This window comes from Stegostoma tigrinum, chromosome 14 (genome assembly GCF_030684315.1).
Source record: "Stegostoma tigrinum isolate sSteTig4 chromosome 14, sSteTig4.hap1, whole genome shotgun sequence".
Classification (NCBI taxonomy): domain Eukaryota; kingdom Metazoa; phylum Chordata; class Chondrichthyes; order Orectolobiformes; family Stegostomatidae; genus Stegostoma; species Stegostoma tigrinum.
In genome coordinates, this window is record NC_081367.1 from 57257043 (window position 1) to 57280579 (window position 23537).

The 23537-nt window shown below is 45.9% G+C and overlaps 1 protein-coding gene across 10 annotated transcripts in view; it reads right to left on the bottom strand.

Annotated features, from left to right (window-relative positions):
* Positions 1-23537, bottom strand: part of LOC125457484 (TRAF2 and NCK-interacting protein kinase) — a 228425-nt gene that overhangs the window by 187364 nt on the left and 17524 nt on the right. For 9 of the 10 annotated variants that reach the window (XM_059651186.1, XM_059651181.1, XM_059651180.1 and 6 more), the window contains exon 2: positions 12530-12595. In XM_059651186.1, coding sequence (XP_059507169.1) covers positions 12530-12595 — 66 coding nt within the window. Of the gene's footprint in view, positions 1-12529; positions 12596-21496; positions 21677-23537 lie in introns of all 10 variants that reach the window. The other variant, XM_059651179.1, reaches the window with a different exon arrangement.

Sequence of the window (23537 nt, forward strand, 5' to 3'; positions counted from 1 at the left end):
GGGGGAAGGGCAGGTTAGGGAGGCAGGGGCGAGCTGGGCTGGTTTTGGGGTGCGATAGGGGGAGGGGAGATTTTGAATCACATGAAATCTATATTGACACCATTGGGCTGCAGGGTTCCCAAGCAGATATGAGGTGCTGTTCCTGCAACCTTTGAGTGGCATCACTGTGGCACTGCAGGAGGCCCATGATGGACATGTCATTTGAGGAATGGGAGGGGAAATTGAAATGGTTCGCCACTGGGAGGTGCAGTTGTTTAGTGCGGACTGAGCATAGGTGTTCTGCAAAGTGGTCCCCAAGCCTCCTCTTGGTTTCCCCAATGTAGAGGAGACCAGAACGGGAACAGCCAGTGCAGTATACTACATTAGCAGATGTGCAGGTGAACATCTGTTTGATGTGGAAAATCTTCTTGGGGCCTGGGATGGGGGTGAGGGAGAGGTGCAGGGGCAGGTGTAGCACTTCCTGCAGTTGCAAGGAAAAGTGCCGGGTGTGGTGGGGCTGGAGGGAAGTGTGGAGCGGATAAGGGAGTCACGGAGAGAGTGGTCCCTCCCAAAAGCAGATTGGGGTTGGGAGAGAAAAATGTCTTTGGTGGTGGGGTCGGATTGCAGATGGCAGAAGTGTCAGAGGATGTTGTGTTGGATCTGGAGGTTGTTGGTGTGGTACATGAGGACAAAGAGGATTCCCTCCCCTCTCCCTACCGCATCCCAAAACCAGCCCAAGTCATCCCCATCTCCCTAACACATCCTTCCTCCCACCTATTCCCTCCTCCCACCTCAAGGCCCACCCCCATCTCCTATCAACTAACCTCATCCCACCCCCTTGAACTGTCCATCCTCCCTGGACTGATCTATCTCCTCCCTAACGCCCCACTTACTCTCAACTTTACTGGCTCCATCCCCACCTCTTTGGCCAGTCTGATTCCTCTCTACCTATGTTCTCCTCTATCCATCTTCTATTCACTTCCCCCTCTCTCCCTATTGATTTCAGAACACCCTCCCCCATTTCAGAAGAAGGGTCTAGGCCTGAAACACCAGCTGTTGTGCTCTTAAGATGCTGCTTGGCCTGCTGTGTTCATCCACCTCCACACTTTGTTACCCCTTAACACCAGACAATTGGCTGAGTTTTTGGATTAAAGGCCACACAATAATACGAGGAGGCCAAGATAATAAAATGTGAGGCAGGCCCAGCAGCATCTCAGGAGCACAAAAGTTGACATTTCGGGACTAGACCCTTCATTAGAGAGGGGGATGGGGTGAGGGTTCTGGAATAAATAGGGAGAGAGGGGGAGGCGGACCGAAGATGGAGAGAAAAGAAGATAGGTGGAGAGGAGAGTGTAGGTGGAGAGGTAGGGAGGGGATAGGTCAGTCCAGGGAAGACGGACAGGTCAAGGAGGTGGGATGAGGTTAGTAGGTAGGAGATGGAGGTGCGGCTTGGGATGGGAGGAAGGGATGGGTGAGAGGAAGAACAGGTTAGGGAGGCAGAGACAGGTTGGACTGGTTTTGGGATGCAGTGGGTGGAGGGGGAGAGCTGGGCTGGCTTTGTGGTGCAGTGGGGGGAGGGGACAAACTGGGCTGGTTTTGGGATGCGGTGGGGGAAGGGGAGATTTTGAAACTGGTGAAGTCCACATTGATACCATTGGGCTGCAGGGTTCCCAGGCGGAATATGAGTTGCTGTTCCTGCAACCTTCGGGTGGCATCATTGTGGCACTGAAGGAGGCCCATGATGGACATGTCATCTAAAGAATGGGAGGGGGAGTGGAAATGGTTTGCGACTGGGAGGTGCAGTGTTTATTGCGAACCGAGCTGAGGTGTTCTGCAAAGCGGTCCCCAAGCCTCCGCTTGGTTTCCCCAATGTAGAGGGAGCCACACCGGGTACAGTGGATGCAGTATACCACATTGGCAGATGTGCAGGTGAACCTCTGCTTAATATGGAAAGTCATCTTGGGGCCTGGGATAGGGATGAGGGAGGAAGTGTGTTTGCAGGTGAACCTCTGCTTAATGTGGGAAGTCATCTTGGGGCCTGGGATAGGGGTGAGGGAGGAGGTGTGCGTAGGCTTGGGGACCGCTTTGCAGAACAGCTCCGCTCGGTTCGCAATAAACAACTGCACCTCCCAGTCGCAAACCATTTCCACTCCCCCTCCCATTCTTTAGATGACATGTCCATCATGGGCCTCCTGCAGTGCCACAATGATGCCACCCGAAGGTTGCAGGAACAGCAACTCTTATTCCGCTTGGGAAACCTGCAGCCCAATGGTATCAATGTGGACTTCACCAGCTTCAAAATCTCCCCTTCCCCAACCGCATCCCAAAACCAGCCCAGATCGTCCCCTCCCCCCACTGCGCCACAAAACCAGCCCAGCTCTTCCCCTCCACCCACTGCATCCCAAAACCAGTCCAGCCTATCTCTGCCTCCCTAACCTGTTCTTCCTCTCACCCATCCCTTCCTCCCACCCCAAGCCGCACCTCCATCTCCTACCTACTAACCTCATCCCACCTCCTTGACCTGTCCGTCTTCCCTGGACTGACCTGTCCCCTCCCTACCTCCCCACCTATACTCTCCTTTCCACCTATCTTCTTTTCTCTCCATCTTCGGTCCGCCTCCCCCTCTCTCTCTATTTATTCCAGAACCCTCTCCCCATCCCCCTCTCTGATGAAGAGTCTAGGCCCGAAACGTCAGCTTTTGTGCTCCTGGGATGCTGCTGGGCCTGCTGTGTTCATCCAGCCTCACATTTTATTATCTTCGATTCTCCAGCATCTGCAGTTCCCATTATCACTAATACCAGGAGGCCATTGCTTCCCCACCCAAGAGCACAATCTTTGCTGTCCTTTCTCTAACAGAAGCATCCCCAAGAAACAATGCTCGAGAAACTCTCGCAGCATCTGTAGAGAAAGAGTTCATGTTTTGACATGTCACGTTTCAACTCAATTTTTATTAGACTCAAAACATGAACTCTGTTTCTCTTCCATGATGGGGTGGAAGCTCGAATGAGGGAGTAAGTAAATTTACCTCAGAAATATTATATCACAAGAAGATAAATATTTCTGAAGAGTTCAAGTCCCCACTACCAGTGGCACTTTTATTAGTCATTGCTCCATAAAATTCTCTCCCTTTCCCCTCCCCTATCATTAACTATTTGAAGCCCATATTTATTTAACCAATTCACACCTAATTAGCTCTGAATTAATATATACATCGCCTGTCCCCTTGTTCAATTAGACCTTAGGCATCCCTACGGATCTTTTTAGATGATACTTGGAAACACTTAACTGAAGGAAGATCTCAAGGGGTGTGCCTTCAGTTCATGACAACAAAGGGAATGTTGTCTCACCTCAACAATGTTTTGCCCTGAGGCCTTGTTCACCTTGACGATATCCCTTCAGAAAGATACAATTGTAAAGCTAACGAATGACACATACTGGTCCAACCCATCTCGAATGCTCCAAAGCAGAGGTCCAGCCAAACAGTATTCATTTCCAAGTGTTACCTGTTTCTCCTCTGGGCTAAATAGCAGCCGAGACAGGAAGCTTCCGGTGCAGTTGATTAGAAAGCCACAACTGCACTGCTGACGGGAAGAGAGAGTACAAGATAATAAAATGTGAGGCTGGATGAACACAGCAGGCCCAGCAGCATCTCAGGAGCACAAAAGCTGACGTTTCGTGCCTAGACACTTCATCAGAGAGGGGGATGGGGTGAGGGTTCTGGAATAAATAGGGAGAGAAGGGGAGGCAGACCGAAGATGGAGAGAAAAGAAGATAGGTAGAGAGGAGAGTATAGGTGGGGAGGTAGGGAGGGGATAGGTCAGTCCAGGGAAGACGGACAGGTCTAGGAGGTGGGATGAGGTTAGTAGGTAGGAGATGGAGGTGTGGCTTTGGAGGAAGGGATAGGTGAGAGGAAAAACAGGTTAGGGAGGCAGAGACAGGCTGCACTGGTTTTGGGATGCAGTGGGTGGAGGGGAAGAGCTGGGTTGGTTGTGTGGTGCAGTGGGGGGAGGAGATGAACTGGGCTGGTTTTGGGATGCGGTGGGGGAAGGGGAGATTTTGAAGCTGGTGAAGTCCACATTGATACCATTGGGCTGCAGGGTTCCCAAGCGGAGTATGAGTTGCTGTTCCTGCGACCTTCGGGTGGCATCATTGTGGCACTGCAGGAGGCCCATGATGGACATGTCATCTAAAGAATGGGAGGGGGAGTGGAATTGGTTTGCGACTGGGAGGTGCAGTTGTTTATTGCGAACCGAGCGGAGCTGTTCTGCAAAGCGGTCCCCAAGCCTCCGCTTGATTTCCCCAATGTAGAGGGAGCCACACCGGGTACAGTGGATGCAGTATACCACATTGGCAGATGTGCAGGTGAACCGCTGCTTAATATGCAAAGTCATCTTGGAGCCTGGGATCAGGGTGAGGGAGGAGGTGTGGGGGCAAGTGTAGCATTTCCTGTGGTTGCAGGGGAAGGTGCCTGGTGTGGTGGGGTTGGAGGGCAGTGTGGAGCAAACAAGAGAGTCATGGAGAGAGTGGTCTCTCCGGAAAGCAGACAAGGATGGGGATGGAAAAATGTCTTGGGTGGTAGGGTCGGATGGTAGATGGCGGAAGTGTCGGAGGATGATGCGTTGTATCCGGAGGTTGGTGGGGTGGTGTGTGAGAACGAGGGGGATCCTCTTTGGGCGGTTGTGGCGGGGGTGGGGTGTGAGGGATGTGTTGCGGGAAATGCGGGAGACACGGTCAAGGGCGTTCTCGACCACTGTGGGGGGAAAGTTGCGGTCCTTGAAGAACTTGGACATCTGGGATGTGCGGGAGTGGAATGCCTCATCGTGGGAGCAGATGCGGCGAAGGCAGAGGAACTAGGAATAGGGGATGGAATCTTTGCAGGAGGGTGGGTGGGAGGAGGTGTATTCTAGGTAGCTGTTTCTCCTAACAAGGTGTACAGCTGGGTGAACACAGCAGACCAAACAGCATCAGAACAGCAGGAAGGCTGACGTTTCAGGCCTAGACAATGTCTGAAGATGGGTCTAGGTGCGAAACATCAGCCTTCCTGCTCCTCTAACGCTGCTTGGCCTACTATGTTCATCCAGCTCTAGACCTTGTTTTCTCGGACTCTGCAGCATCTGCAGTTCCTACTATTTCTGCTGACTGGAAGATCTGGGCCAATGTTTCTCCCAACTTCATTTTCTGATCTCGTAATAAAACAATCTGCTTTCTGGCTAATTCTCACTCTCATCAAGCAGCAACTCCACAGTTTTGTCTATCATTGACCACAAATTCCCTGCACTTGTCTAACTTCAGCCTTCTGATTGAAAAGATTCCATGAATATAAACTTTCAGATTGTTATGTGCAACATTTCACACTCAACTGTCATTTTACGTGCAATGAATTACTCCCAATCGTATCCAAATATCAAGAACCTTCTATTCCATTTATTTTCTCAGCATCATTTAAAAAGTATGAGCTCTGCAAAGAAATCCTTCTGGACTTGAAAGCCTATCTCTATTTCTTTTGCCCCAGGCCTGAGCAGTTTCTCCTGCATTCTCTGAGCCTGAAAGAAACTTTACTATCATTGTAAATCGACATTGAGTAGAGGGATATCAGGAGATGCATTCCAAGGCAAAACACTGACTTTTCAATACATTCTCATTGCAATTCCCTGAAATAGGTGGTGTCTTAGCAGAGTGCCTAGATACATTTCAGTGCTAAATATTATGTACTTTACATCTGATAGTAGCTGCCTACCCTGTACTGCCAGTGTACAGAATAAACTCTGGAACTCAACTGCCTGTTAGAGGCAGAAAGCGAGTCTGGTTGCAAGAATTCATATCACTTTCCTTGCCACTTAAGATTTTGAGGCAGTGGCTGATGATCTGCTGTGCAATATTTATTTGCTGTCAATATAGCACTGTGGAGGCTCCTGTTTATTTGCAACAAGCAAGTAGGGGTGGCATGGTGACTCAGATGGTAAGCACTACTGCCTCAGAGCACCAAGGGCCCACATTCGATTCCAGCCTCGGGCATTGTCTGTGCGGAGTTTGCACATTCTCCCCATGTCCACATGGGTTTCTTCCAAGTGCTGTGGTTTCCTCTCACAGTTGAAAGATGTGCAGGCTAGGTGGGTTGACCATGCTAAATTGACCGTAATGTCGAGGGATGTGCAGGCTAGATGGATGAGCCATAAGCAATGCATCGTTACAGAGATAGGGTGGGGGTCTGGCTCTGGGTAGGAATGTTGTTTGGAGGGTCGGAGTGGGTTTGATGGGCCGAATGACCTGCTTCTGCACTGTATTGATTCTAAGCAGAAAAGGACAGGTGAAGTTCCAGGAGCTGAATGCTAAGCCTGTAGCAGAGACACTTCCTTCTTTCTGGTTTAAACCATTCAAAAATGACACAGAAAATAAACACAACAACGTGAGGATAATAAAATGTGAGGCTGGATGAACACAGCAGGCCAAGCAGCATCTCAGGAGCACAAAAGCTGACGTTTCGGGCCTGGACCCTTCATCAGAGAGGGGGATGGGGGGAGGGAACTGGAATAAATAGGGAGAGAGGGGGAGGCGGACCGAAGATGGAGAGTAAAGAAGATAGGTGGAGAGGGTGTAGGTGGGGAGGTAGGGAGGGGATAGGTCAGTCCAGGGAAGACGGACAGGTCAAGGAGGTGGGATGAGGTTAGTAGGTAGCTGGGGGTGCGGCTTGGGGTGGGAGGAAGGGATGGGTGAGAGGAAGAACCGGTTAGGGAGGCAGAGACAGGTTGGACTGGTTTTGGGATGCAGTGGGTGGGGGGGAAGAGCTGGGCTGGTTGTGTGGTGCAGTGGGGGGAGGGGATGAACTGGGCTGGTTTAGGGATGCAGTGGGGGAAGGGGAGATTTTGAAACTGGTGAAGTCCACATTGATACCATATGGCTGCAGGGTTCCCAGGCGGAATATGAGTTGCTGTTCCTGCAACCTTCGGGTGGCATCATTGTGGCAGTGCAGGAGGCCCATGATGGACATGTCATCAAGAGAATGGGAGGGGGAGTGGAAATGGTTTGCGACTGGGAGGTGCAGTTGTTTGTTGCGAACTGAGCGGAGGTGTTCTGCAAAGCGGTCCCCAAGCCTCCGCTTGGTTTCCCCAATGTAGAGAAAGCCGCACCGGGTACAGTGGATGCAGTATATCACATTGGCAGATGTGCAGGTGAACCTCTGCTTAATGTGGAATGTCATCTTGGGGCCTGGGATGGGGGTGAGGGAGGAGGTGTGGGGACAAGTGTAGCATTTCCTGCGGTTGCAGGGGAAGGTGCCGGGTGTGGTGGGGTTGGAGGGCAGTGTGGAGCGAACAAGGGAGTCACGGAGAGAGTGGTCTCTCCGGAAAGCAGACAGGGGTGGGGATGGAAAAATGTCTTGGGTGGTGGGGTCGGATTGTAAATGGCGGAAGTGTCGGAGGATAATGCGTTGTATCCGGAGGTTGGTAGGGTGGTGTGTGAGAACGAGGGGGATCCTCTTGGGGCGGTTGTGGCGGGGGCGGGGTGTGAGGGATGTGTCGCGGGAAATGCGGGAGACGCGGTCAAGGGCGTTCTCAATCACCGTGGGGGGGAAGTTGCGGTCCTTAAAGAACTTGGACATCTGGGATGTGCGGGAGTGGAATGTCTTATCGTGGGAGCAGATGCGGCGGAGGCGGAGGAATTGGGAATAGGGGATGGAATTTTTGCAGGAGGGTGGGTGGGAGGAGGTGTATTCTAGGTAGTTGTGGGAGTCGGTGGGCTTGAAATGGACATCAGTTCCAAGCTGGTTGCCTGAGATGGAGACTGAGAGGTCCAGGAAGGTGAGGGATGTGCTGGAGATGGCCCAGGTGAACTGAAGGTTGGGGTGGAAGGTGTTGGTGAAGTGGATGAACTGTTCGAGCTCCTCTGGGGAGCAAGAGGCGGCGCCGATACAGTCATCAATGTACCGGAGGAAGAGGTGGGGTTTGGGGCCTGTGTAGGTGCGGAACTTCCTACTTCCCACTTCCTACAGACTAAGGGGGTGGCCATGGGCACCCGCATGGGCCCCAGCTATGCCTGCCTCTTTGTAGGTTACGTGGAACAGTCCATCTTCCGCACCTACACAGGCCCCAAACCCCACCTCTTCCTCCGGTACATTGATGACTGTATCGGCGCCGCCTGGGAACCCTGCAGCCATATGGTATCAATGTGGACTTCACCAGTTTCAAAATCTCCCCTTCCCCCACTGCATCCCTAAACCAGCCCAGTTCATCCCCTCCCCCCACTGCACCACACAACCAGCCCAGCTCTTCCCCCCCACCCACTGCATCCCAAAACCAGTCCAACCTGTCTCTGCCTCCCTAACCGGTTCTTCCTCTCACCCATCCCTTCCTCCCACCCCAAGCCGCACCCCCAGCTACCTACTAACCTCATCCCACCTCCTTGACCTGTCCGTCTTCCCTGGACTGACCTATCCCCTCCCTACCTCCCCACCTACACCCTCTCCACCTATCTTCTTTACTCTCCATCTTCGGTCCGCCTCCCCCTCTCTCCCTATTTATTCCAGTTCCCTCCCCCCATCCCCCTCTCTGATGAAGGGTCCAGGCCCGAAACGTCAGCTTTTGTGCTCCTGAGATGCTGCTTGGCCTGCTGTGTTCATCCAGCCTCACATTTTATTATCTTGGAATCTCCAGCATCTGCAGTTCCCATTATCTCTGATACTACAACAACGTGAGGAGATGGTTGGGATACCATAGCTGTAATTTTTCCCCAACTAGTACGGATCACTTATTAGTGCAGAAACAGCCCCAGGACAAACAGACTGTCAAGACTGAAGCTCAGTTGTACTCAGATCGAAAGCTGTCCCTTGGGCTTGTGACAATTTGGCAGAATTACCCTGATACCCTCAGGAATTAAAGATTAAGCTAGAGGGCACATCTACCAAGTAAATCATTGTGTGTTCTCTCTTTAGTTCCTCAAAACACTATTAAATTTTAAAACATTTCAGAACATTGAAGAGAACCAGATGTTTGGCAATTGGGAGATGGGAGATCCTATGATGGTGCTTCTAGGAATACGTAGCTCGCTGTCATCCAAAACAAAAATAATGTTTATAATAGAGCCAATTAAAGGAAATTACTGTCAATATTGTGATTGTCTTTGTTTGGCATCTTGTGAGAAATTTTAATACCAAGATGAAATCTGTAAATTCACAATGTGGTCACTTAAACTGTGAAAGAAAGATAAGACAACAGAAAAAAACTGTCTTTCTCACAGTGGGTTTTACATTGGACTGCGTCCAATGCTGGGCCCCACACCTCAGGAAGGACATACTGGCACTGGAGCGTGTCCAGCAGAGATTCATACGGATGATCCCTGGAATGGTACATTGAATGGACGATGAGCGGCTGTGGATCCGGGGGCTGTATTCATTAGAGTTTAGAAGGTTGGGGGAGATCTAATAGAAACTTACAAGATAATGTATGGCTTAGAAAGGGTGGGCGCTGGGAAGTTGTTTCCGTTAGGCGGGGATACTAAGACCCGTGGTCACAGCCTTAGAATTAGAGGGGGTAAATTTAAAATGGAAATGAGGAGACATTTCTTCTGCCAGAGAGTGGTAGGCCTGTGCAATTCATTGCCACAGAGTGCAGTGGAGACCAGGACGTTAAATGTCTTCAAGGCAGAGATTGGTAAAGTCTTGATCTCACAAGGAATCAAGGGCTACAGGGACAGTGCAGGGAAGTGGAGTTGAAATGCCCATCTGCCAAGATTAAATGGTGGAGTGGACTCAATGGGCCAAATGTCTATACTTCCACTCCTATGTCTTATGGCCTTATGGTCTTACATGGGAAGACTGGAAGGGACAAATTTGTTACTGTATTACACTGGGGTAAAGTACTGGTCAGGGCAGGTCTGTCACTGCATAACAGTGGTGTGTAGTACAGCAGGGGACAGGTCTGTCGCTGTATAACACTGGGGCACAGTACTGGTGGGGAAAGCTCTGCCACTGTACAACACTGGTGTTCAGTAAAGGACGGGAAAGGCCTGTCGCTGTATAACTCTGCAGTACAGTCCTGTTGGGGACAGGTCTGTTGCAGTACAATACTGGGGTACAGTACTGGTGGGGACAGGTCCGTCACTCTATAACACTTGGGTACAGTAAGTGTGAGGACAGGTCTTTCACTATATAACACAGGTACAGTACTGGTGATATTAAGTCAGTCACTGTAACACTGGGATACAGTACTGGTGAGAATAGGTCAGTCACTATAACACTGAGATACAGTACTGGTGAGAATAGGTCAGTCACTATAGCACTGAGATACAGTACTGCTGAGATTAGGTCAGTCACGATAACACTGAGATACAGTAGTGCTGAGATTAGGTCAGTCCCTATAATACTGAGATACAGTACTGTTGAGAACAGGTCAGTCACTATAACACTGAGACACAGTACTGGTGAGATTAGGTCAGTCACTCTAACACTGGGATACAGTACTGGTGAGAATAGGTCAGTCACTATAACACTGAGATACAGTACTGGTGACATTAGGTCAGTCACTGTAACACTGAGATGCAGTACTAGTGAGAATAGGTCAGTCACTATAACACTGGGATACAGTACTGGTGAGAATAGGTCAGTCACTATAACACTGAGTTACAGTACTGGTGAGAATTGGTCAGTCACTATAACACTGGGATACAGTACTGGTGAGAATTGGTCAGTCACTATAACACTGGGATACAGTACTGGTGAGAATAGGTCAGTCACTATAACACTGGGATACAGTACTGGTGAGAATAGGTCAGTCACTATAACACTGAGATACAGTACTGGTGAGAATAGGTCAGTCACTGTAACACTGGGATACAGTACTGTTGAGAACAGGTCAGTCACTATAGCACTAAGATACAGTACTGGTGGTGTGATGCTCTATCACTTGTCTTGGTGCAATAGGGCATAAATCTTTGAGGTGAAGGTTTGATAAATATATGTGACCTATGTTCAAAGTTTATTTTTCATATACGTGCAAAGTCAGAGACAACAATCTTCACACACAGCTTCTTGTACATTCACCCAGTTAACCGTACAGAACCACATTCATTTCAAGATCTGAGGTAATCCACCATTTCCTGCTCGTAACATACAGACATCAGCGTATCTGGGTCACCTGCTCTGTCAGATCTTCAATGCAAATTGAACTTGACGGAGAAAAATGAAAGGACTTATTTATAAAACACCTTTTCCATATCTGACATGACCCAAAGCAATTGACAATCACTGGAGTTTTTATGTTAAATGTTAAGGCAATGGTAATGTAGAAAATGCAGCACTTAATTTACACACAGCAAGCTCCCAAAAAATGTGATGAGATAATAACTAAAGCATGTAATTTTCTGGCATTGCTGGAAAGCTAATTATTGGCCATGGCAATGGGGTTAATTTCCCACTCTCCAAAACATTACTGCAGGGTCTTTAATATTCATCCTTGGGCCAATATTAAACAATGAAGTCGCCATAGGGATGCTACACATTAGAGAGAGGCAACTGGTGCTGGTTTATCTTCACGGTCACAACATCTCAGGTGAGAGGTTGTGTCCTTCATGGTGATCTCAGCCAGAGGCAAGAACTGAACCTGCACAGCTGGTGTCACTCCACATTTTCGAGCTAGTTGTCCAGCCAAGTGAGCTAACCAACCCCCAAAAGTAATAGAAGTCCCTCAACCAACATTAGCTAAAACAGGTGAGCCAGTCATAAAGTCAGTTGCTTGTAGAAGCTTGCTGTGCACACAGTACTTGTTGCGTTTCCTCCACAAAAAGACACTTCAACAAGTGCTTCATTGGCTGTGAAGCACTTTGGGAAATTAAGTGTTTTGATTAGGCACCACGCAAATGCTTTCCCGATTCAAAATGAGGCCAAAGGCATTGAGTACATGTGTTCATTTGTAAGTGCTGCCTTGTTGCTACACAATGTGGTCTGATGATAAGATCTATGAGAAAACATAGACCTGCAAGCAATTTGTGGATTTTCAATAAAACAGGGTAAAGGCAAAACATTTCAAAAACATTTTTTTTCAAAACTTCTCCTTGCTGGCAGCAGCATCCTGATTAGTCCCGAAGTAGGGTTCTGACCCAAAACTTCAACTTTCCTGTTCCTCTGATGCGGCCTGGCTGGCTGTGTTCCTCCTGCTCCACACTGTGTTATCCTGGAGAACAATGCCCGGATACTGTTGGGCGATTCCTGGAGTATTGGCAACTATACTTTTGGTTCGATCACTGCCTTGTGGTTTTTATTGGGAGGCTGTATGAATAATAAGTAATGATGGAAACCCGACTGAGGGAAGGAGCCTCCCCAGAGTTTAATATCAGGTATAACTTTTCATGACTTACAGAGTTCTGAATTTGGGTGGTTCACATGCCATACTGAAACAGGACAGGCCAAGCCTTAGAGACAAACTCAAAGAAAACTCTGTGACACTAGGTGCTCAGATCCAGTTAGCATTTTGCATGTAACTTCAGTGCCATCAGATAGGTTCTTGCACTTCTTTCCCAGCAGCAACAACATACTTAGAAGCCAAATGACAGCAGCATTTACCTTGTAAACCTGTCCATATGTGCCATTGCCAACAAGTTCCACCAGTTCAAAAATACCAGCAGGATCCTGCAAAAAAAAAGAATGCAGAGAGACAGAGATTGTGTTACAACTTGTCAATGAATGTAAGTTATTTAAACTATATTCACAACACAACAGTTTGTGGCATTCCAAAATTAAACCATGTTGCATCTCCTCGGCTTCTCCAAAATGCATTTTGGAACAGGAAGAAGCTATTCAGTCCCTCTATTGATCATGCAATGTGCTCAATGCTGGCCATGCCAATATTTATTGTCCATCCCTAACTGCCAGAATACAGTCAAAAATCAACCACATTGCCATATATCTGGACTGACACACAGGCCAAGATTAGATGAGGTCCCTCAATGGTAACAATGAGCCACATGAGTTTTTAACATTATTCAACAAAGGCTACGTGCCCACTGTTAGGCAAGTGGCTGTTTTTTAATTGGAGTCAAATTTTACATGGGATGAGTTGAACCCATTCCCCAGAACATCTGTCAGAGATTCTGGATTACTAGTCTGGTGACTCTACTATTAAGTCATGGTCTCCACATGAATTTGCCATTCAAGGAAATTGTTGCTGAGCTCTACCTAAATTCCAGTCACCTGTGTTACTTCCATAACTTTTAATCAGCTCTCTGAACTAAAATCTCAAAAGTTTCAAGTGATTCCAACATCTGCATTGTTTGGGGTTTTGGGGGAGCGCGTTCCAGATTTAGACAAAGTGCTATTGATATTGTCCACCTTTAAAATTATGACCAATTGCTGTGAACACATCCACGAAAGTAAGTTGTTTCTCTTTTTACTGAGTCACTGAATCATTTCAAACACCTTGATTAGTTTGCTCTTCTAACTTAAGAGATATAACCAGTTCACAGAAAGGCTACATTGCACATAAAACATTGAACACAATAGATTCACAGAAGCAAAAAAAAAGACATGGCTACCATTGGTGAAAAGAACATGGAATTTTCCCAAAGTCCTCGCCAGCATTCACTATCATAAGCAGATGATCTGCTTCAACTATTTGTGCAAATTTTTTGTGCACCAACTGGCCACAATCAAACCTATGCAGCAAAAAACCAACTCTGCACAAGATCTTAGAAAACAAAGTGTGGAGCTGGATGAACACAACAGGCCAAGCAGCATCTCAGGAGCACGAAAGCTGATGTTTCGGGCCTAGACCCTTCATCAGATCAGCTCTCTGATGAAGGGTCTAGGCCCGAAACGTCAGCTTTTGTGCTCCTGAGATGCCGCTTGGCCTGCTGCGTTCATCCAGCTCCACACTTTGTTATCTTGGATTCTCCAGCATCTGCAGTTCCCATTATCTCTGCACAAGATCTTCACTGGTACCACCAGAGGAAAGGTGCAAAGGCCAGTGGATGCTTTATCTTTGCTTTATCTTTCTTTAAAGTGATTGAAAGACAAGAGAGATAGAGTGAGAGATTATTTCTCTGGGAGGAGCCAGAACAAAGGTCAAATATTAAAAATTCGAGGAAGGCCATTCAAAGTGGATTGCATTTCTTCACATAAAGGTAAGTTGAAAATTGGGACTCTCACCTCTAAAAAGCTCATGAGGTTCAGAATCCAGTAAAAACTCCAAAACTAAAATTGATAATACTTCTCCTTGGCAGGATGATAAAGGGATGTGAAACTAAAACAGGTAGATGGGATGAATGTGCACATTAGCTACATCGTAATAGAATAATAAAAATTACTTCTAGTCCCTGCTTGTGACCAAGTTACTTTGGACTCTGGAGCAGATCAAAAGAGGGAAATGCAGGGGTCAGAATAACTTTCGAATGTGACTGTTAGTTCAATACAGATTTTTTTTAACAAAAAAGATGCTTTTTGTGTTGTGTTTCCCAAACATACTTTCTACAGGTAAAGTGGATCAGTGAGTTCCTTTTAAAATGATAATAGGCTCTGCGTGCTAAACCCAGCTATTGACTCGATCTCCCTCTTTAGTCAGAAATCTTAGTTGGTCATATTGCCTCACTTAGCCACCAACCTCTAACTTGATGTCTATCATATTAAAAGGAGATTGCAACAAGTGAATGTGCACACAGACAGTCCTTCCACCATTTCTAAGCTCTTCATGTTAAACTTCATGAAAACTCTCTCTCTTAACACTTTTCAAATCTACTCATACATTTTTGAAACGTTGGGTATTGCATTGTCCTTAAGCCCATTTTTACAAAGATGACAATAAATCCAGCAAGGTTCAAGGTGAAGAACTGAAATACAGTCTTCTGACTCTGGTGTCCCACTCTATTCAGCTCTTCTCACACTTCGAGAGGACAACAGATGGCTTAAATAAAACTTGGCAGCAGAATTCATACTTTTCTTCACTGCTTTAAGTTGGATTTGTCAGTTCTGCTGTATTTATACAGTCTCTGATCTTCTCTCCTCCTTGACCTGATAACACTTTCCCAGATACTTCTCTACCAATGCCTCACAATACAGACGTTCACAGGTTGCTTGACTGTATCAGTCATCATTGTCCAGCCAGAGCCGGATCTCACTCCCATAATTTCTTGTGAGAGAATCGTTGGCTACACTGCTTTCCAAGTCTAAACAACAACAACTTGCATTTGCATGTATCGCTACGACACTGGCATGTATCTATCCAAGATCTACAGTGGTTCAGGAAAGCAGCTCACCACCGCCTTCTCGAGGTAATTAGGGAGAGGTAATCAATGCTAGCCTAGCCAGTGAAACGCACGTCCCATGAGCAGATTGAAACAAAAATCTTACTTTGCTCTTTATTGGATCACAAAATGTGAAATTAGAGGAAAAAGCCATTCTGTCTCTTGAACCAGGCACTCCTAGTCAATAAAATCATAGCTGACCTTGTGGGCTCAACTGCACCATCCTGTCTGTATCTGTGGACCGTTGACTACTTTATAAATCAAGAATCTGACCGAACTAACCCTCAATATATTCAGTGCCTCAGCAGGGAACAGAAATGCAAAGTCTCAGCTGCTCACAGTCCCTCAGCAGAACCTCTTTCTTTTACGTCATTGGTGTTCCAAGTGACCACAGCAACTGGATCCTTCCTCGCACATGTTAATTCTCCAGCCCTGAGGAGATGGCCTTAACCTGGGCATGAGGCAGACAACACAGCTTTCATTTAACTAACTGGATGCAAAGCTTAGATATATCACTCAATGTTATCCACGTTTAACTATGATGTAGGTTGTCAAATGCACCAACCTGTTTGAGAACACTATAACACATGTCGACCAAGCCTGTTCTTTCAGAGGACCCTCTGCAGCAGTAAGACCTGAACAACATATGCTCAGCAGGAGAAGAGACTGACTGGTTTCCACCTTCACTGTCTCAGACACATTCTGACCATCTCTGGGCAGGACAAGTTCATGGCTAATTCCATCAGCATGCACCCATTGCTGACCCAATGATATCTACACAGACTGAGCCATATTCATCAGGCAGATGGTGGCCAATTACCCAAAAACCTTCTGTACAATGGAATGGCCCATGGGTCACGATCTATTGGTTGTCCACACTTCAGCAACAGGGCCATCTGTAAATGAGATTTAAAGATGGTAGGCATTGGCAACTGGGAGATGGTGTCCTCTGGAAAGCATTGGAAAAGCTGAGCAGAAATGAAAAGCTGAGCCATTGAGAATGGAGGCTTCAGATATAACGAGTAATACATTTTCTCAGCCCACTGCCTTCTGAAGAACAAGAGTGGGGCTCCTGAGTCAGGCCAGGCAACAATTAACTATACCAAAACATTAACTCTGATTTCTCTCCACAGATGCTCCTTGAACTGCTGAGTTTTTCCAACAATTTCTGTCTTTACTTCTAATTTCTAGCATCCACAGTTCTTTCAGTTTCTAACAATTAACACAGCATTGGCAACCATGATGCAAACTATCATCTTATGGGACAGAACACTTCCTTACACAGAACATAAGCAGGCTGTACAGGCCACCTACTCATGCCACTATTTACTCTCCCTATAAGTTTCCTCGCACTCCAATTAGCACTTCCTCTGCCTGAATCTGTATGCCTCTATTCCCTTCTCCGTAGTGCGCGCATCAAGCCTCTGCATTAATGCATCAATGCTCACTGCTTCAACCACTCTACATTCTGAATGAAGAATTCCCTCTTAAATTCTTTATTCGATCTGTCAGTGACAATTTTATATTTATGGCCTCTTGTGTTCAACTATTCCAGATCATAACCACTGCTCCTATTTTTTCTGACAGCAGCTGGCACCATTTACAGATCCACATGACCCTGCTTTTGCCTTGTTTCTTTTTGAATCCTGTAACTATATCCTTTTTGCCCAGTAGTCAGCTGTAGCTCAGTGGGTAGCGCTCTTGCCTAGGAGTCAGGGAGTTGTGGGTTATATTTGCAAGATTCATGTTCAAAAATCCAGGCTGACAGCCCCAGTGCAGTGCTGCACTGTCAGAACTCCATCCTCCAACAGGACAGAAAAGGTCTTTCAGTGCTAACTCCAAGAACAGGAGAGTTATCCCCAACGTTTGATGTGTTCGAGAATTATGTTGTTAATTCTGGTAGCATGAATACTGACACCAGAGACAGGGATGGAAATCACAGGCCCCAGCTTCAGCACACATTGGCCCCTCACCTGAACATAGTGGACCGCATAAGTTATTGAGCACTGATGTACATCAAAATGAAATTAAATACATTACACCTCCATCACTGACATCTATACAGGTTAGGATTGTTCCTTTCACAGCTTACTGACTAACTAACTTTCCTGATGGATTGCAAAGTTCAGCAGTAGCTATTCAGGGTGAAGCTGATACATTTATACAAGAATACCACGCTTGGCATATTGTTACACAGAATTCGCTTAAAGGCACATCCTTGCTTGATTTATATTGTTTGGCTGGGGAGCTTGCTGGGAGCAAATTGCTTCTGCACAACACAAAAACAAGAGATTTTCCTGAAGGTCTTCATTGGTTGTAAGGTGCTTTACAATATCCTAAGATTATTTTCAGTGATGCTTAAATGCATGTCTTTTCAATGCCATCATCCTTCTCCTGCTTTCTGTCCCATCTTGCTTTTTTGTTACAGTCCTTCTCTTTCCTGTCCTCTGCATTTGTTAAAAACTGTTCCATTTCACAGCTCAGCATCCTCTGTCGAGGCGTGGGGAAGTGGGGTCTGTTTCTCAGTCAACACCTCCTGGTGCTCAGATGTGACACCGTTGGCGAATTACAGCTCCCCGGATCAAGAATATCTTACAGTAAAGAGCCCGTCCCTACTACTGCCACACAAGTTCACCTCCTCTATCCTGGCCTGCCACCCCATGCAGAAGTGAAGAGTGCACTTGATGTAGTATACAATGCTACATGCAGTCTTGAGACAGAATACCCCGAGGCTTTGTTCATCATGTAGTATACAATGCTACATGCAGTCCTGAGACAGAATACCCCAAGGCCTTGTTCATCATAACCAGTGACTTCAACCAGGCCAACCTCCAGAATTTGTTACCAAAATACCATTAACACATCTCCTGTCCCACCAGAGGTCCAAACATCCTTGACCATTGCTGTATGATCACCAAAGTTGCCCAACTTTCCATCCCCCATCCACATTCTGAAAAATCATAATTCTGTGCTCCATCTCCCAGTTTACAAGCAGAAATTGAAGTGTGAGGACCCAGCACAAAAAGTAGTGCAGGATTGGTCTGAGGCTATAGAAGGGCTTCTATGGGACTGCTTGGAGTCGGTAGACTGGTCCATATTCAAGAACCCCATGGCCAATCTAACTGAGTCTGCCACTATCATTTGTAAGTGAGTAGAAGATTGCATGCCGAAGAAGTTAATCTGAATGTTCCCCAGCCGCAATCCATGGATGAACCAGGGGATCTATTCCGTACTGAAGTCCAGGTCTGAGGCATACAAGCTGGGCAACCCTGAGCTATGCAGGAAATCCAGGTATGACCTTTGTAAGGCCATCAGAGATACCAAAACGTTAGCCCAAACCAAGCTTGAGACCCAAACTAACAACATGTACACATGTCATGTGTGGCAAAGCTTAAATGATATAATGGGCTACAAAGTGAAGTCAGACAGAATTGGGGACTACAATACATCTTTTGCCAATGAGCTCAATGCATTCTATGATCGCTTTGTTCAGAAGAACACTGAAATGATGTCAACTATCCCAACACGCTTGGATGCACTTGCACCAATGGTCAATGCCACAGATGTTAGATTGATCTTCTTGAGAGTGAACCCGCAGAAAGCAACTGGCCCAGATGGAGTTCCCAGCCATGCACTCAGATCCTGTGTGGACCAGCTGGCAGGAGTATTCACCAACATCTTTAACCTCTCCGTTCTACGAGCTGAAGTCCCCACCTATTTCAAGGGGACCACCATCACCAAGTGCCAAAGAAAAATCATGCAATGTGCTTCAATGGCTATTACTCAGTGGGCTTGATCTCCATAATTACAAAGTGCTTCCAGAGGTTAGTCATGGTTCACATCAACTCCAGCCTATCAAATTGCCTTGATCCTTTATCATTCAACTACCAGCGCAACAGACCCATAGCAGATGCCATCGCCTGAGCCCTAAACTCTTCCCTGGTGCATCTGGACAACAATGACACCTACATCAGGCGCCTACTTATTAACTACAGCTCTGTCTTCAACACCATAATTTCAAACAAACTCATCTCTAAACTCTAGGTCCTGCCGTAACTCAATCTTCAACTTACTGATCCATAGACCGCAATCTGTAAGAATAGGCAATAACACCTCCTCCACCATAATCCTAAACAATGCTGTTGACTCTGCCCCCTGCTATACTCCTTATACATTCACAACTCTGTTGCCAAATTCCACTCCAATTCCACTTACAAATCTGCTGGCAACACCACCACTGTAGATCAAATCTCAAAGAATGATGAGACAGAATACATGAAAGAGATTCAGTAATTAGCAGCACGGTGAATAGACAACAATCCCTCCATCAATCTCACCAAAACAAAGAAGCTGGTCTTTGATTTCCAGAAGTGGGGTGGAGGACAAGCCCCTGTCTGCATCAATGGTGCTGAGGTAGAGATGGTTAAGAGTGTCAAGTTTCTCAGAGTATTGATCACCAACTACCTGTCCTAGTCCACCCGTGTCAACGTGACAGTTTAGTAAGTATAACAATGTCTCTACTTCCTCAGGTGGCTAAGTAAATTCAGCATTTCGACAAAGACTGTTACCAATTTTTATAGATGCACCATAGAGAGCGTTCTATCTGGATGCATCACAGCATGGTATGGCAACTGGTCCTCCCGAGACTGCAAGAAACTACAGAGTCATGTATATAGCCGAGCCCATCACACAAACCAGCATTCCATCCATTGACTCCGTCTACACTTCCCACTGCCTTGGGAAAGCAGCCAACATAATCGAAGACCCCTCCCATCTTGGTTATACTCTCTTTCATCCTCTTCCATTGAAAAGATTCAAGAACAACTTCTTCCCTGTTGTTATCAGACTTTCGAATCGACCGGTCAAATGTTAATTCTGATCTTTCTCTCTGTACCTTCTCCGTGGCTGTAACACTGTATTCTTCTCCACCCTGCTCTGGTACCCTGATGCAGTTTGTATGGTATGATCTGCCTGTATAGCATGCAAAACAACACTTCTTACAGTATCTAGGTACATGTGACAATAATAAATCAAACTCAAAATCTGATCATTTGCTTTGATTGATTTGATTTATTATTGTTACATGTACTGAGATACTGTAAGAACTGTTGTTTTGCATGCTATACAGGCAGATCATACCTTAGTCTGAGAGGGTAAGAGAACACAATGCAGAATATAGTGTTAAATAGTGACTGAACTGAAGTAGGAACTCAATCTCTCTGTCTCTCCTGCCAGATGCTAACTGACTTGCTGAGTAAAACATTTTTTTCCTTTTTTGTCACATTTCCAGCATCCAGAGTGCTGTGCATTAAATATTCATGCTTTGGATACACCCACAACTTTTACCACATCCATTGTCACAAACTCTGATAATCAATAAGCTGTGCTTAAAAGTAATCTCTTTATTGAAGAAAGGAGAAACATCAACATTTTTTCTGACCGTTACATCCATTCTATTCTTGCAGCTTTCTTTTGATCTTCCAATTGTGGCCTGCAGGCTTTGAATTTACTCGTCAAAGGAGATCAAGGTGAAGGTCCAATTCACTTCTCACTTGACTCAGTAGGATTGCAGCCAGGATCAGTGCACAGAATTCAGGTTACCTGGACCGTGCAGGATTTGAATAGAGAAGGGAGAGGAGGACATCAATCATGCTCCTGATGATCACACACTGTGCTTCCTGATGCGGCAACAGGCCATATGTTCTCATTGAATGCCAAGATCCTCACTTGAAAAATTGGCTGATGATATTAACTTGTCCCTGTGAAAAGATCTTTATGTAAATTCATGACAAACTGCACTTATAACATGCTTTTATTGTAGTAAAATATTTTCCAAGCTGCTTTGCAGTGGGGATCACCATTCACCGGATAACTACCTAGATTAGCCATACAAGTACTGGGTTACAAAACAGATCGGAGGCTATGAATTCTGAAGAAATTAACACATCAGCTGTCCAAAACCTGTCCACCATCTACAGGGCAGAAATCAAGAGTGGGTCAGAATACTCCCCATTTGCCTGGATGGATCCAGTTCCAATAATACACAAGAAGCTGGGCATCATCCAGGCCAAGGCTAGGCTTGATTGGCACCCTATCCACCATCTTCAACATTCAGTCCCTTCACCAATGATGTACAGTGGCATCAGCGCATACCATTTACAAGATGCAAGACAGAATATCACCAAGGTTCCTTTGACAAAACCTTCCAAACCTGTGACTTCTAACATCTAGAAAGCTATGGGCAACAGACATATGGGAAAACCACGGTGTGCAAGTTCCACTTCAGGTCACTCACCATCTTGATTTGGAAATGTATGATCATTCCTTCAATGTTGCTGGGTCAAAATCCTGAAATCCTTCCCTAACATCATTGTGGATGTCAGTAAGCCACATGGAATGCAGTGCTTCAAGAAGACAGCTCACCACTGCTTTCTGAAGGATAACTACTGCCAGCCTTGTCTATCATAGCCAGATCCTACAAATACAAAATATTAAGTTATCATTCCACTCATGGAAAATGGCCCCAGTCTGTATACGTTCTCATAGTTGTTATGATCTCCCAGTTTCAGGACTATCCTAATTAATGTATCTTTGCAAGGCCTATGATTTCAGCTGCGCTTTATCCAACCAAGGGGAATGAAAATCTAGGGGTTATTATCCCAAGATGTTGTGGAACACTGCACATCAACTATTTCATTTAGACCGGGCTGAATCAATTTTTTGTTACACAAGGTGATTTCGGGACGTGCAACGAACGTGGAGCTGAGCTAGAGATCAGTTATGATCTCATTAAAATGGTAGGACAGACCCGAGGAGCAGAGTGACCATCTCCTGTTCCCATGTTCTTACAACTGGTCAGGCCATTCCCTAGCACAGAATTGCTTACTTTCTCTCCTTCTTCAAACACCATTCTCTTCCATGTTCTCTCCTTGTAAAAGAGGGATGTCAACGACAGATCAAATATCTTATTGAGACTTTCAGAAAGGGTGGGTGAGGGTGTAAAGGACAAGGTGCTGCTATGTACATTAATAAAAACTGTATTGTTGAGAAACTGGTCTTTCAGCTTTCGAGGATACTGCCAATGTGATTTGGGTATAAATGGAACACAGGAACAGCAGTCTATTCAGTTCCTTGGGGATGCTCTATTCTAGCTCTGATTTTAAAGGCTGTGGATTCTTTCCTGCACTATATCTCCTTGTACTGCCACGACTATCACCCAGCAGGTGTTTTTACAAATCAAACCTAGACAGCCCTTTGTAAGCCTGAGGAGATCGCCCCCTATTATTGTCCACCCAAGAGAATGATAGTTAAGTCTAAGCACAATTTTGAAAGGGTCATATTGAACTTTAAAAATTAATGCTGTTTCTCTCTCTTCAGATACTGCCAGTTTCTCCAGCATTTTCTGTTTTTTTTTAATCATGCTAATCTATGCATTCTGGATACAAATTCAAGCTCTTATCACCTTCAGTTACCTGCAACATTCCCATTGAAGGCCATTCCTCGCATTTGTTCAGTGTTCTGCGCCCCTAACTACTCTGCCTAATATCTTGAGACCTGTTGTAAATTAAAGATGTTTGAAGCGGCTATTGTTTTTGATTCAAACAACCAAAAACACTTCTGAGAATGGGCTCATTGTCATGAACAAGTTTGATCTTGGCCATTGTGCATATATTGATTTCAACAGATTAATATTAACAATGTTTGCCAACTGCTTGAATACAACTTGGTGACTTGCCTTCCAGTGCTATATACAGCAATCACAATAAGCAAATTGGTTCACAATTACCCTCCTCCTCAGCTTTCAGTGACATGCTGGTAGGTTATCTATCATGCAGGATTGCTATGTAAATAAAAACTCAGGAGGTGTTGTTTCCCCTTTAGTTACCATTCAAATATGCAACGTGTGAAGATTTTAGAGGTGATGTGATGAAACCTTCAGGAATACCTCCAACCAGAGTTGGAAACCCAAGGCACTGAGTTCCAAAAACTGACCACAGCTGAATCAAATTCCAAGCCAGATTGTAACTTCCCTCCACAGCCTCCTGTGTTCAACTACATTGCAGAGCTCATTATTTTCTATGGGCTCCTTCAGCCCTGAAGCAATATGAAAATATGGATATCCATCTTTCTGGTCTAATTAGAAGAGTCTTGTTCAGTAAACAAGAGAAGATTTATTGCATTACTGCAACTATTTACAGGTTACACAAATTTGACTGATACAAATATGAGCTACATTCTTACAGAGACTGACAGAAACACACTAGGTCCCACATCTGCCTCCCTTCAAGCTCCTTCATTACTTTACTCAGGTCCCTACCCTATTATCGTAGGGGATG